The 15121-nt window shown below is 39.4% G+C and overlaps 1 protein-coding gene and 1 pseudogene across 1 annotated transcript; one reads left to right on the forward strand and one right to left on the reverse strand.

The window, feature by feature from the left end:
- Nucleotides 1-1376: 1376 nt before the first annotated feature.
- On the reverse strand, nucleotides 1377-11659 carry LOC141424253 (vomeronasal type-2 receptor 116-like). Its single transcript, XM_074077815.1, has 7 exons — nucleotides 11375-11659; nucleotides 10210-11016; nucleotides 9294-9521; nucleotides 8433-8556; nucleotides 4844-5747; nucleotides 1515-1546; nucleotides 1377-1429 (listed from the first exon to the last, which is right to left on the reverse strand). The coding sequence occupies exons 1-7, from the start codon at nucleotides 11630-11632 to the stop codon at nucleotides 1377-1379; spliced, it is 2406 nt and encodes an 801-aa protein (XP_073933916.1). The 5' UTR covers nucleotides 11633-11659.
- A 1405-nt stretch (nucleotides 11660-13064) lies between these two features.
- LOC141424254 (vomeronasal type-2 receptor 116-like) overlaps nucleotides 13065-15121 on the forward strand; it is a 71212-nt pseudogene continuing 69155 nt past the window's right edge.

The following is a 15121-nucleotide window of genomic DNA, read 5'->3' on the forward strand; positions in this document are numbered from 1 at the left end:
GTTTTCAGAATTCTTTCTTTGTTCTATGTGTTGACAATTTTGATTATAATCAGTCTGTGTGTCTTTCTTTTTTGGTTATGATGGGTTGATATTCTATAAACATCCTGCACTTGGGGGACTCTCTCTTTCTAGAGGTTAGGGAAGTTTTTGACTATTAATCTATTGAATACATTGTCAAGGCCGTCAGTTTTTATCCTCTTCTCCTTCTTCTATACCCATGATTTGTAGGTTTTGTCTTTTCATGGTGTCCCAGATATCTTGCATCTCCCATTCATATTTTCATAGCATTCTTTTTCTGTTTGGTCTAAATTCTCTACTTTGTCTTCTGTTCCTTATACTGTATTTACAACTTTCTCTACTCTGTTCTCCAAGCTTCCAGTTATGATTTTTGTTTGGGTTATTGAATTTTTTATTTAGTATTGATTAATTTTAAGGGTATCCTTATCTTTGTTGATTTTTCTCTTCCATATCCTGGATAATCTTCTTAATTAAAGTCATCTGTTTTTTAGAGACTCTTAGTGCTCATTTAATTGGTTTCTCATGTTCTCTTGGAGGTCAAATGCTTACTTTTGTATTCTTCCTTTGGTGTCATTAACCAGTTTAGCTATTTTTTTGAAATTATTTTTTGATAGCTCTTCTTCTACGCAGGTGGAACTAGCCTTTTTTATGGAGAGTGGTTGTCTTGCTATTTCATTCTGCATTGAGATTTGCACATCTGGAGTTGGTTTTGGTTAGGATTTTAATTCCTTGTGCCCCTGTAGTATGGTTGTGAGTTTTTGTCTCTTGGAGCTTCAGTAGTGTTCCCCAGAGAAGGGCATGCTGGATTTATTACCCATTGCAGGGTTTTTGTTGTGTTGCAAATTACGTCTTTTCTCACATCATTGATGGGTTTGAGTTCCTGCTCTTGGATGGGGACAAAGGGGCTCTTCTACAGTGCCGTAGGGAATGTCAGGTCTCAGTGCACTGTGGGGGCCAGGCCTCCTAGCACCAGCGAGTAGCAGATTGCCACTCAGTGGAGGAGCTGGGATTCTAGCTCTTGGTAGGGAGAGATGGGAATGTCCTGCAGGGAGATGCATTGTGAAGTGTGCAGTTTCTGTGTGCCTGGGGAAATAGGGATTATCATACCATATGCAGAGTAGGAGATTTTAGCTTACCTCTCCTCAGGAGGATATCTGGCATTTTCAATCTTTGTTGGGGGAGTAAGGGTTCTGTTGCTATCAGGGACTGTGAAGGGTGTGGATCTCCAGCTGGGCCCTTGTGCTTTTTTCCCCTTTGTTTGAAGCTGCTCTTGTCCACACAAACCCTCATGAAAAGGGTCCTGAGGGACACCCCAATCCACAAGGAGTTCCATAGTCCCCTGCAGGTTTCTGTCTGGGCTAGCGAGAACTCTCACTACCGTAGACATCCTGAGCGCCCATTCCTGGGCTTGCTGGAGTTGTCCAGGAGATGAATGTGAGTAATTAGCATGGCTTATCTGTGGAAATGAGCCTCTCCTTCACCCCATCTTGACCTACTCATTGTACACTCCCCAGACACATTCTCACTTCTTCCTTGGTTATCTTTGCCTGCATCCCCCAGTCACCCTAAGCACACCTCCACCTCTATGTGCAGTTCTGCTTTTGTGTATACTTCACTCCTGTGCCCCAGAGAAGCAACACATTTGACCTTCCTTCTCACATACCACTTGGCTCCTGTCTCGAGTACTCATGTGAGCATGTGCAAGAGTGTGTGTACATGTGCATATGAGTGTTGTGTGTGTATGCACAAGTGCGCACATGCACGAGTGTGTGTATTGAGTATATTTGTCCTAAGTGTGTGTGTATGAGTGTATTTGACTGAGTAAGCCCACAATGGTGAACATACATGCATCTGTGTGCATACATGTGTGTTCATGCATGTGAGGTTGAGTATATATGACAGGGTGAGAACACTTCCACAATGACTTCCCTTCTGGTTCCCTTATCCAATAGCTCTGGACTTGAACCAGCTATAGTCTTTCTTGTCCCCAAGACACAGGAATGTAACCCAACTCTCTAACTCAGAGGACCCTTTCATCACCCTCCTGCACAGATAAGCACCAGGGCAGACGTAGGCTCAGGCAGGACCTTGCTTCAGTTTTCTCCACAGCCTGCTCACAAACTGAGAATCCCATAGGGTCCACACTGAAGGCAGAGCATCTGGAGACTTGGATTCTGGACTTGAATATAACTTCTTGGCCCACATTCAGCAACTCCTGCAGGTCCCAGCATAGTCAGTGACCAGACACTGCAGTCTGTTTAGTCAGAAGGAAAAGTGTTTGAATGGTTGTGCACAGTATAGTGGGAACAGCATGGAGGGAATAAGTGTGACAGCATTTAGAGGTTCTCACCTATATCCTTGTTTCTAAGCCTACCTTGGCATGTTCAAAAGATCCACAAGAAGATGGTACAATGTAATTACCCCTGTACACCAGCCAGGTGTTATGAAGGGACTGTCAGTGTCCCTAGCCCAGCCTTGGACCCAAAAGGCACTCTCCTAGCTCTGTCTCCCCTGCTTAGCTGTGAATGTCCCTGTGTATACTCATGTCCATCCTGTGCCCAGTGTGGCCAGATGTAGAGTAATAGACACTGCAGTGAAGTGGTGACATGTGTGGGACAGCACCTTGGCAAGGAGACTAGCAAATTCCCACCCCTGACAGGCAGTGACTGAGGTGGAATGTGGGGGAGGAGAGACAATGGCATTCAAGACTGATGTAGGTTCAGACAATGGCCCCTCCTCACTGGCCCAGCCTGCATCAGCAATCCAAGCATGCCATAGGTTTCTGATTCACCTTTCTCTCAGAGCTGCTTTATGGATTATATAAGAATTTCATCAGATTTTCAATTAATGTTACTCCAGCAGGATTTATTTATCTAATGTTGTTGATAAAGTCTTATGACATCTACAACATTCATTTTGCAATTAATTAACTAAAACTGGTGCAGTGTAGAGAGCAAATTAAACACGTTTTCAGGCAGGGGTTAGTGAATCTAATGAATGGGTCAGTGTGTTCTGAAAGAGAAATAAGTGCATATGTCTCCCTCTAGTTGATGACTTTATGAAATGAGCCAGTGATACTGCACGTTTTCCTCATTGGTGAAAGGTGAGCACAGCACCTGCCTCCAGTTCTTCAGCAATCTGAGTTTGGCAAGAGTTTTTTTTCATAGACAAACACAACAAAGGGCTTCATGATGGATGGTTAATTTTATGTGACATGCGCATAGGCCAATGAGTACTCAGATAGTTGATCAAGCACTATTCTAAGTGTGGCTGTTTCTGAGTGATGTGAATATTTCAAAGTACTAAATGAGAAAAATACTTGGCCCTTTTAATAGGAGTGGGCTTTGTATAAGCAGTTCAAGGCCAGAGTAGAACTAAAGCACTAAGTAACATGTAGTTCTTGCCTGACTGTATTAGTTACAGCATTGTCTTTATCCTGCTATTGCCTTGAAGAGACTTGTCAACTCGTGGTTTGGGCTCCTTAGTGAGTTTTTGGACTGGATTTTATACGATTTGCTCACCTGGGTTTCTAACTTGTTGATGGTAGATATATTTGGGACTTCTTTACCTCCATAACTATTCATTCTGTGTATGTGTGTGAGTTTGAATGCACACTCTTTTGGCTCCATATCTGGAGAATGTGATTGACATATGCCCCAAACGACAATTGTGGTCAAGAGTACTGGCTTTGACACCTGAAGCCAAGTTTTTAGCTGGAGGAAACTAGTCTACTGTGTACTTTCACTTGAAGTATTCACAAATTTAGGGAGACTAGACATGAATGTATTGGGGTGTGTTTTGTCATCACTGTACTGGGGGTTGTAGCTCAGGAATCATATTCAACTGCAGTGCTCAAAACACTGGGTCCGGCCCCCAACTCCACAGTGGGAAAGAAAGCTTACCTGCAGAACCATGACAAACACCACCCATTGGAAAATAAAAACTGTAATAAGGAAGAATTGTGGCCACTGCTCCAGTATCCCTAGAAGAATATAGGAACTCGGGACTCTCAGTGACCAATTTCCAGTTGAGCTAACCTTCCAAACCAGAGGGTCTTTACTGCATTTCCCCTGTAGAAGACCATATTTCTTTTTGCTAAGTATATGCCTCAATGCTGAGTTCACAGAACTAATTCAGCATTGCTGAATTAGAGCTAATATGCTATATCAAGCTAACATCAATTTATTGAATGAGGCACTGTGTCATTAAGGAAGAATGCTGAGGTTGCCACTTTCATTGGAACCTGAAGCATTTTCCTTTAGAGGCAGAGGGAACTTGTTTCCTCACTATGCAGAGACTCATTAAATGGGAGGGTGGAGGACCAGGCCAGCCCAAGCCAAAAGAAATACTCTATCTCAAAAATAAGAAATGCAAAAAAGGGATGGTGGTTTTGCTCACATGGTAGAGGAATTGCCTGGAATTTTTCACTATTGCCAAAAAAATCAATGAAATATACCAAAGGAATCTAAAACAGAGGGACACTGAATTTCATATAATCTGAAAATTGAGGAAAGTAACTGTAAATACCAACAGGCAGAAAACATCATTGTAGAGATTAGAAGTATAAGCCAGTAATATTTTCAGGGTTGATTGCAGAATCAATGACACAAAGTGAATAACAACATCACAATGCAATTAAATGTTGAAGATGAGAAATGCAACATATAGAAATTCTAATCATGATAGAAGAAGTAGCATGAGTTTTCAGTACACTGAAGTAAACCACAAGTTTTAATCTCATATCTAACTGCTACGATGGTTTAGTTTTATTTTTGATTTTTGTTTATTATACACACGAATTTAACCTTCAGAAGCCTCGTTGTACATAGAATGGGTTTTATTCCTGAAGCCATGTAGAGTGTTCCTCTCTGGCCTTAACAAAATAATGTAGCACTTGGGACCAAAGATGAAGCCTAAGATCCCTGCACTGGAGGCCAAGATGGAGAAGACCTCCACGGCCACCATGACCCTTCCCTTGGTGCTGTGGTAGACAGGGAGGAAGGTGATCCAGACACTACAGAACACCAGCATGCTGAACGTCAGGAACTTGGCTTCATTGAATGTGTCAGGAAGATTCCTTGCTAGGAAAGCCACAGTGAAGCTCCCAAAAGCCAGGAAAATTAGGTATCCCAGGATGCAGTAAAAGGCCACAACTGATACCTTGTTACACACGATGATGATGTGGCCGTGTTCCAAGTTTGTGTCTGTGTCAATGAAGGGTGGAGAGGTTCCAAGCCAGATTCCACAGGGAGTCTGTTGGATCAGTGTGCAGATGGGAATAAGGTAGTTAGGTGTCCTTGATACCAACAGCCACCTCATCTTTTTCCCTGGAGATGTGACATTGAATGCCAGAATCACAGTGAGAGTTTTGGCCATGACAGTGGAAGTAACCACTGTGAACACAATTCCAAATGTGGTCTGCTGGAGGATGCAGGTGGCCATGGTAGGACGGCCAATGAAGAGCAAGGAACAGAGAAAACAGAAGGTGAGGGAGATGAGTAGGATGTAGGTGAGAGCCCTGTTATTGGCCTTGACAATGGGAGTGTCTCGGTGTTTCATGAAGACTCCAAGAACAGCAGCTGTGAGTACAGAGAAGATCACAGCCATGCAGGCCAGAGCCAAACCCAAGGGATCTTCATAACCCAGAAAGGTCACAGATTTTTGGAGGCAGTGGTTTTTGTCTCGGTTGGCATATTGATGAACTGGACACTTCACACACAGATCCATGTCTGGTGAGGAGTGCAGGTTACCATTAGGCATATTGATGAACTGGACACTTCACACACAGATCCATGTCTGGTGAGGAGTGCAGGTTACCATTAGTCAAGGTTCAGTTGACACCCCTCCCCTTCAGCACAATGTGCAAACTTTTCCTCTTTTGTTGCTTTAGTTAAAAATGAATTTTACACTGCAAATAATTCCAATCAAACACTTCCCTTTTTTATTATGGTAGCACAAACAATGTCACTTTAACTTCCTTGACTTATTCGGCATATTCCTGACACCATTTTCTAACTCTGAAATAACACTAAAGTTATTTCCAGCTCATCAAATAAAACCTCTATAAATTATATCATGTTTTATTCACAACCACCCCAAGTTTATTTCAAATTATATTCCCTTTTATTTTGACATAAATAATTAATAATTTCCAGAAAATAGAGGTGATCAATAACACTTTTTAACTGGGTGAAAAAGTCTCAACATCCTGCAACTCAATGTAATTTTCTCCATATGCGTGTTCTAGGTTAGAGTACATTTGCACTGAATCAATACATTTATTTGTAGGGTACTAATGTCTTTCTATTATGAGCTTGTCCTTTCATAATCCTCTTTAGACCTGCACTAATTACAGTCTATTTGACATTATTCTACACATGTTTTGTTAATGTCAAGAGTCTGTTTCTGAAAAAATCTTTATGCTTGGTGCACGGGACCATGGCTGAAATCCAAGCTACTTAGGAGGTAAAGACAGGGTGGATTGCATTTCAAGGCCAGCCTGGGGGAAAACTCAGATCCCATGTCAACAAATAAGCTTGGAGTGATGTTGGCACCTGTGTTCCCAGTTTAGGCTGATCACACTGCCAGGCAAAAAGCATGTATCTATCTACAAATTAACTGAAGCAAAAAAAGACTGGGAGTATAGTTCAAGTGTTAGAGCATTTGCCTAACAAAACCAAATTTTCGAGTTTAGAGCATGGAGCCATTAATCAATCAATTAATCAATTAATAAGTCAATTCATAAACTCTGCTCATTTCTGTTACTGAAAGTATTGTCTTGGGCTGCAGAATTTCACAAATGATGTCCTGTTACAAAGTTTTTCTTTCCTGGTGAACAGTCTTATTAAGATATTTTTATCACATTTATTTATATTAGAATATCCCTTAACTTTGATTTTCCTTAGTTGTGTTAATTTACTAAATGTATTTTCTTGTTGTATTTGTTCTGTTGTTTCTTTGTCTTTAGGTTGCTTTTCTTTTTCAGTATTATGATAGGTGCTTGTTATAAACAATGCCTGGCATTCCTGATTTTATGCCTGAGTATTTATTCCAATCCCTCAAGTCCATTCATAATATTTTCATGTTCTCATTTTTTATAATCTTTATTTAAAGCGTTCTTTAAACTGTGATATGTGTAAACAAGTATTTGTTAATATGTAACCTTGAAGATAGTGGCATTGTTTATAGAGAGTTCTTTATCTGAGCAGAGTGAAGCTACATTAAACCCTGTGGTCATAAAGAATTAAAAATGCAAATTAATTGCGTCTGCACTGTTTTGTCAATCTCAATATATTTAAAAGTGAAATTGAAATCATGAAACTATGCTGCTTTACTAAGGTACATATGAATCATAAAGGAAATGAAAACCTGTGATGTAGAAGTGTTTCTAGCATGTATTATTTAACATAAATCTGGACATTGTAAATGTAATATGCTAACTGTGGCATCCTGAAATGTTCAATATCCATTTGTATCTCTATTCTACATCATTCCATCCAACTTTCTCTGGGTTTCTGTTAGATGAAAACATCTTCAGGTTTTGTGATTATTACAAGAATTCATAGCATAAAAATCTACTTGACATTTCCCCCAATCATGTAACATAATATTAGTGTGCATGTATCTCTGTACAAATTTATGACACTTTTGCAGTAGGTCTTTGTGTATTCATTGCAGACCTATTACGTTGGTTTGAGTTCATGTCATTATGAGTTGTATGTCTTTTTACTTATGGAATGTTGGTTTGTTTTCCTTGGAGGGGCTGGGGTTGAAACTGAGGATTTTGTACTTGCAAAGCAAGCACTCCACCACATGGTCACAGCTCCAGTCCATTTTCATCTGGTTTTTTTTGCTATGGGGTCTCTCACACTGTTTGCTTGGGCCGGTCTTGAACTGTAATCCTCTGATCTCAGCTCTCAAGAAGCTAGGATTATAGGTGTAATCCACCAGCACCCAGGTCTGCCAGCTGAAGCTTTAAAAAATGTCTTACAATATACATAAACCTATCCCTTAAACCAAACGAAAATTTTCTGAACACTTGGTCTTTGTCAAGCATTTTGACAAGCACTCAGAAAATATACATGTGCAAGAACCATGTATTCACTGTGAGATACAAATAGGAAGATATTTTTCCATAATATTTCTCCCAAATTCCATGACAGAGATGAGAATTGCATAGAGAGAAATGGTGGAAATGTTCTCTTGAGAAGGTAATGAATACAATTAATACAGTGAAGAATCAAATATGCAAATCATGGTATATGGGCTGTGTTGTTTCAAAGGTCAATGTGATCCTTTGTGTCATTTCACTTGCCAATGGATGTAGGAAGATCTTGCCTATGCATTTCCCTCTTCAAGGAATATGGGAAACTCTTTAGGATGTTTGGGAGTTTCTTGATAAGTCACAGACTTACCTGTCCCATTAGAAATCTGATTCTCAGGGCAAGGGATGCAATCAAAGCAACAGGGAGCCTTTCCCTGCTGAGGGGAATTCCTGAATCCAGGACTACAACTCTGGCTGCAAACAGAGTGAGGATTCTGAGGAAAATCAGATAGGTATTGGTGGTTGCTCAGACATTTCCATAGTATTTCAATAATTGCAGTGTTTTGTTGAATTGTATCAATAAGAAATAGTAATTTTCTCTACAAAAATCCTACAAATTCATTGTACTTTATTGGATTCTGGCCAATGACACAATGGCTTATGTGTAAAAGTCTTGGTCCCTAGGACTGCTGCTTTTTTAGAAAGTATTGATGCTTTAAGCATTGATTCTAGTGGGAGGAAATTTGGCCATTACAAGTATACAGTTAAAGGTGATTTTGGTACCCCAGGGCCAATCCTTTTTCTCTCTTGGTTCCTCTGTTGCCATGAGGTGTGTACTTGCTATGCTACCTGCTCCAACCATAATGCTCTGCCTTGCCATAGACCTTAAAGGACCAGGCCAAGTTCAAGATGGAGACTTTCACAACTGTTAGCTGAATAAACCCTTTATCCCTAGAAATTGATTTTCTCATTCATTTGGTCACAGTGAGGACAGCCAAGTAAAACAGATATTGTGTGTATTTTAGGATTGCAAAATATGAACACAGAAACATGTTGGTAAACAAATATGTTCCTTTCTCAGCACTGATTGAATTAATAAGAAAAATCTCTTAATTGGAAGTCACTAAATGAACATTCCTGGATCATGAATCAACATCAGGAATATTAAGTCTGAACAAGTATTGCTTACTGATGTGTGAAATTCAAAGCTTTATGATTTGATCCAACCCACCTCTAAAGTTCCTGAGTTCCACTCTATCAGATCCTCATGTAGAGATAATTGTTGACCATATAGACCATATGGGGAAAACTTTCCTACTTTCACCTTATGTCTAAGACCTCCTGGAAAATTCCAAAAGTTGAGAATGTCATACTCTGCCTCCAATTTCCTTTTCTCATCCAAAATCACTTGGTCTCCAGCAGAGTTGTTAAACTGAATGCTCTTCAGAAAGGGGTGCAGCTAAAAGAGATGCATCATCCTAAGGTGAAGTGGATTTCATGGTTAAGACAGAAAATCTGAACTGAGCAAAGTTCCTAATTGTGTTCATAATGAACACAAAGGAAAAGCTAGAGAACTAAAATATCATGATATCAAATGCTGGACACACATCAGAGGATCAAAATTACAGTTTCAACACAAAACACCAATGTCACACTTAACTATAATGAGTGAATCTGGGGAATTCGATCATTTTTAACTTTATGAGAAAACCTAGTTGTATGTATTTTATGAATGACTCTAGAGATTCAAATATCAAATGGGTTCAATAACCCCTAAACTGGAAATAAATCAAATCAATGATATAAAGTACCCACAACAGCCTCTAGTAGGTCTTAGGTACTTGACGATCTCATTCTCTTTCTTGTTATTTAAGAAAGTGTTTGTGAGATGCTGGCTTTATCATATTGAAAACATTTTCCATGTAGGTTGTTGAAGCCATTTAAAACAGAAAGCATTGATATGGAACTAAAACACATTTCTTTTTGACACATGGCACCCTGGTACTCAAGTACACATCTTCCCAGGTCTAGTTATCTCCTGGAAGTGAAAAATGTATGTTTTCTACTGTGCTGTCTGAAATGTACCACAAACTACTTAGCTTGTCTGAAATCAGATGTCATGTACCTCCCATTGAAAAAGCCATTACCTGAGAAGGGGAAAACTCCATCCACTTTCCTTTTCCCACTGTTTGCATTTGGATTTGATGAAGTAGCATCTCATGAAGGGTGTGAGCCACAGCATACACAGCGTTGTAAATATTGTGACTCTCTTCACTCATGGCTGTTTCAAAAAGATTCCCAGGCAACCAGGTCAAGGAGGCATTGTGTGGACATTTATTATAAGTTCCACAGTGAGACTCAGAAAATGAGCATCCTAAAAACACTAAAAATAGACTAGCCAGGTAAAAGTCTTCTGGATATTTGGAAGGGTTAGCTGATTGGATGAAATTTCTGAAACCAGAAATGTCTCCATGGTGGTGTGAAAAACTGAGTTGTCCATGGAATGAGTCTAAAATGAGATGTCTATGACTTCTTATTAAATCCCATTGAGAATTCAGGACCCAGACTTTGCCTGTCATTAAAATCTCCTGCAAAGTATTCATTAAAACTTCGAGGAAATCACTGTCACCATAAAGGATAATCACATTTGCTGATGATTTTATAATCTGGTGATGTTTTGACCAGATTTTTGGGAAAAATGACACTGTGGAGACTGGGATCATTTCCACAAAGGCTACACAGATTCTGTGCTTATCCATCTCTTCTCTCAGGTCTGAGAGGATCTGTAAACCTCTGTGGTCTTCTGAAATGAAGAGCCCCACCCAGGTCCATCTGAAATGAAGCAGCAAGGAGACCATGCCAAGGACCAGAGATGTTTCTTTTGGAGCCATCTGATAGAGAGATGTGAACTTGTCATGGTCACTCAGGATAGGATCAAAAGGCCCAAAGGTAAGCTAAAGGGAGAAGGAAATTGGAAGCCAAATGAAGAAGAGGACAGTCAACAAGTACAATCTGAGGCCTGGTACATACTAAGCCTGAGGAAAAGAGGTAGAAAGTAAGTCTCATTACATTTTATGAGAACTCTCTGGAAAACCATACATAAGTCTCAGAAATCTAAGAAAGCCCAGTGTCTGCTTCAATTTCTCCGTCTTCTGTGTTCCAAACCAAGGGAACATGGGTCTTCCACAAACTCTTTGACATTAAGAATGAGCTTCATAGAAACAAGTCTCCTCCTTTTGTTCTTCCTGACACCTGTCAATTGCACCAAAGAAGCCATGGTTTCATCTGTTCCCAACCCACCCACACCCTTACCTGTGGAATTTTGTAGAGCTGCAGCAGTGTACCAGTATGGGCAGATATTATCCATGAAGGTCCTGTAAGTGCTGCTACAGACTTGCTCTCTCTTCTACAGTTGTAATTAGGAATAACTTTGTCAGACAGAAAAAGCCAAAGGAAGGGTGGCTCTAAGGTTCTCCATTCAGTGTGTAGGACATTATAAATATCAAATCCCAGAGACATGTTGTGTAGAAGAAGGGGGTTCTTGTTGATCTCCTCAATGGCAAAATCCATGGCAAGTACAAACTGGTAGTTCCTTAAGGAAAGCCTAAATAGAGACCATTGTATTCTCCATTAGGAATAATAAATATGTGAGATGTTCAAATCCAAAGCAATGACTTCTGTGCATTGAATACATGTGTCTCTAAAATAATATGTCACATAGTCTGTGTCTATGTGCATTCAATAAGAATATAGGTATTTATTTAAGTTTAGGTGAGGTCATAAAAAATAATCTTCCATAAATGAGACTCAAATCCTTGTATGGAAAGGAAAGGAAGGGAGAGTCAGAGGGGGAGAGAAACAAAGTGGGTTGAGACAGAGAAGTGTAGGGAGAGGAGGAAGGGGAAAGCAAGAGTGAAAGGGCTGTAGAGGGACAGGGAGATCAAAGATGGAGAGGGAGAGGGAAGGGAGAGTGAGGGAGAATGAAGGGGAGATGCTTTGTTATCTCAGTGCAAACTTGTGGTACTTTATGCTTTGTTTTTCCTGTGGCACATGTGTGAAAGTGTATATTTGTTGTTAAATTGACCCAATCTATTATGTGATTATAAGAAATCACAACTTCTTAACATTCACCTACTCCCTGGGAATACAAATTTTGTTTTTGCTTGCCTAACCACTATCTGAGGTCCTTGTGACCTTGAGACTTGAACATACCCATGAACATCAGCCCAGGTAGCCAGTGGTCTTCTTTACAACCACTATTCCAAACTCAGTCTCCATAATGTGGTGTGAGACAATGTTTATAGTGGGTAAGTCCAGATATTAAGATTATAATTTTGATTCTTGAACTCATTCTTAGTGTGTTGATTTCAAACACTGGGCTGATATAAATCACACAGCCCTGCAGTGTAGAGCTTCTAGAATACCTGTACTGCATCTGGAAGAAATGTAGTGCCCAGATCTTGTACATTTACTATTCCCTTTCACATCATCTGTGGGTGGTGGCAGCAGTTTTGGGTCTAAGTCAACTTCAGCAATAGGAAGTGAAGAGAAGAGTGGGCCTTGTTTTAATTCAGGATGTGTGAGTCTTGGTGAGTAAAGGATTTTTATGTGACACAGCCTGATCACTTTGGTGGCCATAGGAATGACAGCGAAACTTGGAACTGGTCAAAGCACAGTGATTAGCTTTAGAAACAGGCAGCATCACACAGTTTACAACCTTAGACTAGTAACTGTGGATGAGGTATCTGGGCCTACCCTATCCCCAGGGAGAGGTTCATATGTTCATAGTACTTCTCTATGCACTCCATTGTTGAGGTTTTCATTTTCAATACAGCAACAGATTATGTGTGACAAACTCGATTTTTCTTTGTGTTCATTAATGATACAATAATAATATATCACCAAATTATTCCCTGCAAACCTTTCCAGAGAAATAGTGTAAATGACAACAGGCTCAGGCAAAAATACCAAATTCTTAGAATTTCTGGAAACACAGGCCCAAATGGAGCCAGAAAAGTAAGGAAGACTTAAGAAAATAAATATGTGATACTTGAAAGCCCAAATGATATCCCATGTCAGAAAGCATCACGAACCTTTCAGGAAATTATGACCTCACCTCATTCTCCAGATGAGACAACAATATATAATCAGGAAGATTTGGTAGGGGAGAAAAGTTAGATAAATAAACGAGCCACTTTAAGGAAACAAATACATGAACTGGGATAAAACAAAGAGAAATATTTCATTAGTCTACTGAAAAACTTAATAAAAATAAAGAGAGAATAAAAATATTAAACAGAATTCTTGATCTGAGAAATACATTCAGTAAAATCAAAAATTTTGATAGAAGAGAACAATAGCAAGGTAGATCAACAACAGAAAGATGAATGTTCTTAGAGACACGCTGTTTAAAATACACAGTTGAAGGAGAACAATAATGAAGAAGTTGATGAAGGCTTATCGCTTCTTTGAAAAAGTATAAAAGACCAAATATTTGCACTATTGCAATTCAAGAACCAGTTGAGAATCCCAAAAATGTAGGAAGATTATTCAAATAAATTATAATGTTAAAACTCCCCAACATAGAGAAAGATTCAAATATCTAGGTACAGGAGGATCAAAATTAACCATTCACAAGTAAGCAAAACCAAGTCTGCCTGAAGCCATAGTATACTGAAGCTCTCACAGGTGAAAGATAAAGAGAAGATTCTCAAGCCTTGAAAAGAATACTAACAAATAAATGTAAGTTTAACACTGCTGCCCTGAGATGGGTTTTCAGCACAAACATAGAAGCAGCAGTGCTAGTTGAGTTTCACAACATTGAAGAAGAAGATGAAGAAGAAGAAGAGGAAGAAGAAGAAGAAGAAGAAGAAGAAGAAGAAGAAGAAGAAGAAGAAGAAGAAAAAGAAGAAGAAGAAGAAGAAGAAGAAGAAGAAGAAGAAGAAGAAGAAGAAGAACAACAACAACAACAACAACAACAATAAGAACAGCAGAAAAAACAAAAACCTGTAAGACAAAGAGCTCTCCATTTGCAATGAAGGAAGAATAAGGATTTCCTTAGGGAAACAAATATGACAGAATGTATCAACACTGACATTATATAAGAAATACCATAGGGAAATTTTCACATTGAAATATATATATACATATACACACTGTATTTATTGTGTATTGTGTATCCACACATATAAATATACTTATGTATATTCATATATATATATGGAATGTTTTCCTTATGACATTCTGATACATTTATATGTATATTTATTGTATTTTACCCCTATATTTCTTGTGACTATCCTGTGTCTCATTTTTGTTTATTTCTATGTTTGTATACTTTTTATGTTAATTTGCTATTATTTAAAGGTATTTGACCAAGAAGAATCCAAATTCTGACACCCTGGACCCCCAGCCTGTACGAAGCTTCTTTACAACACATTATAATGAGAAAACAGGAGGGCTCCTGCACCTCAGATGCCTGCACCAAACCTGCTTGGGAGACACAAAACAACAGGTGAGAAAATAAGCGGCACATCATATTCCCACAGCTACCCTTGGGATAAACCAGCATAGCCCCCTGGACAGACTGAACTCTGCCCCAGAATAAAAAAAAGAGAATAATAAACAAGGATCTGAAAAGGAACACACAGCAGAGGGGATAGGGTGCTCTGAGCACATAGGAGAAGGGAGGAAGGGCAAGGAGGTGATCTCCATGTGAACGTTCAGTAAATAAAGACTGGAAAGGCAGAAGGTCCAAGAGTGGGCAGGTGATAAGCTGCTGCCTGAAATAGAGGAGATAGCTATCCACAAATCTCATCTCCTGAGCCAGTGAGTAACATCCAAAGTCAAACTATGTTTCAAAATTGAAAACCAGTCAGCAAATCAGCTTAACATGCTGACAGCAGAGAGCTGGCTGATGGATCTCTGACCTTGCCCCACAGAAAAGGTGTGAAGCAAAGAAACATGCCCCCAGTAAACAAACACAGTGAAATATCAACTCCAAATCAGGATGGCTAGTGGGCCACAGAGCTGATCTCTGGAATCTGAGGACAAGCCACA

The sequence above is a fragment of the Castor canadensis genome, chromosome 6 (assembly GCF_047511655.1).
Source record: "Castor canadensis chromosome 6, mCasCan1.hap1v2, whole genome shotgun sequence".
Taxonomy (NCBI): domain Eukaryota; kingdom Metazoa; phylum Chordata; class Mammalia; order Rodentia; family Castoridae; genus Castor; species Castor canadensis.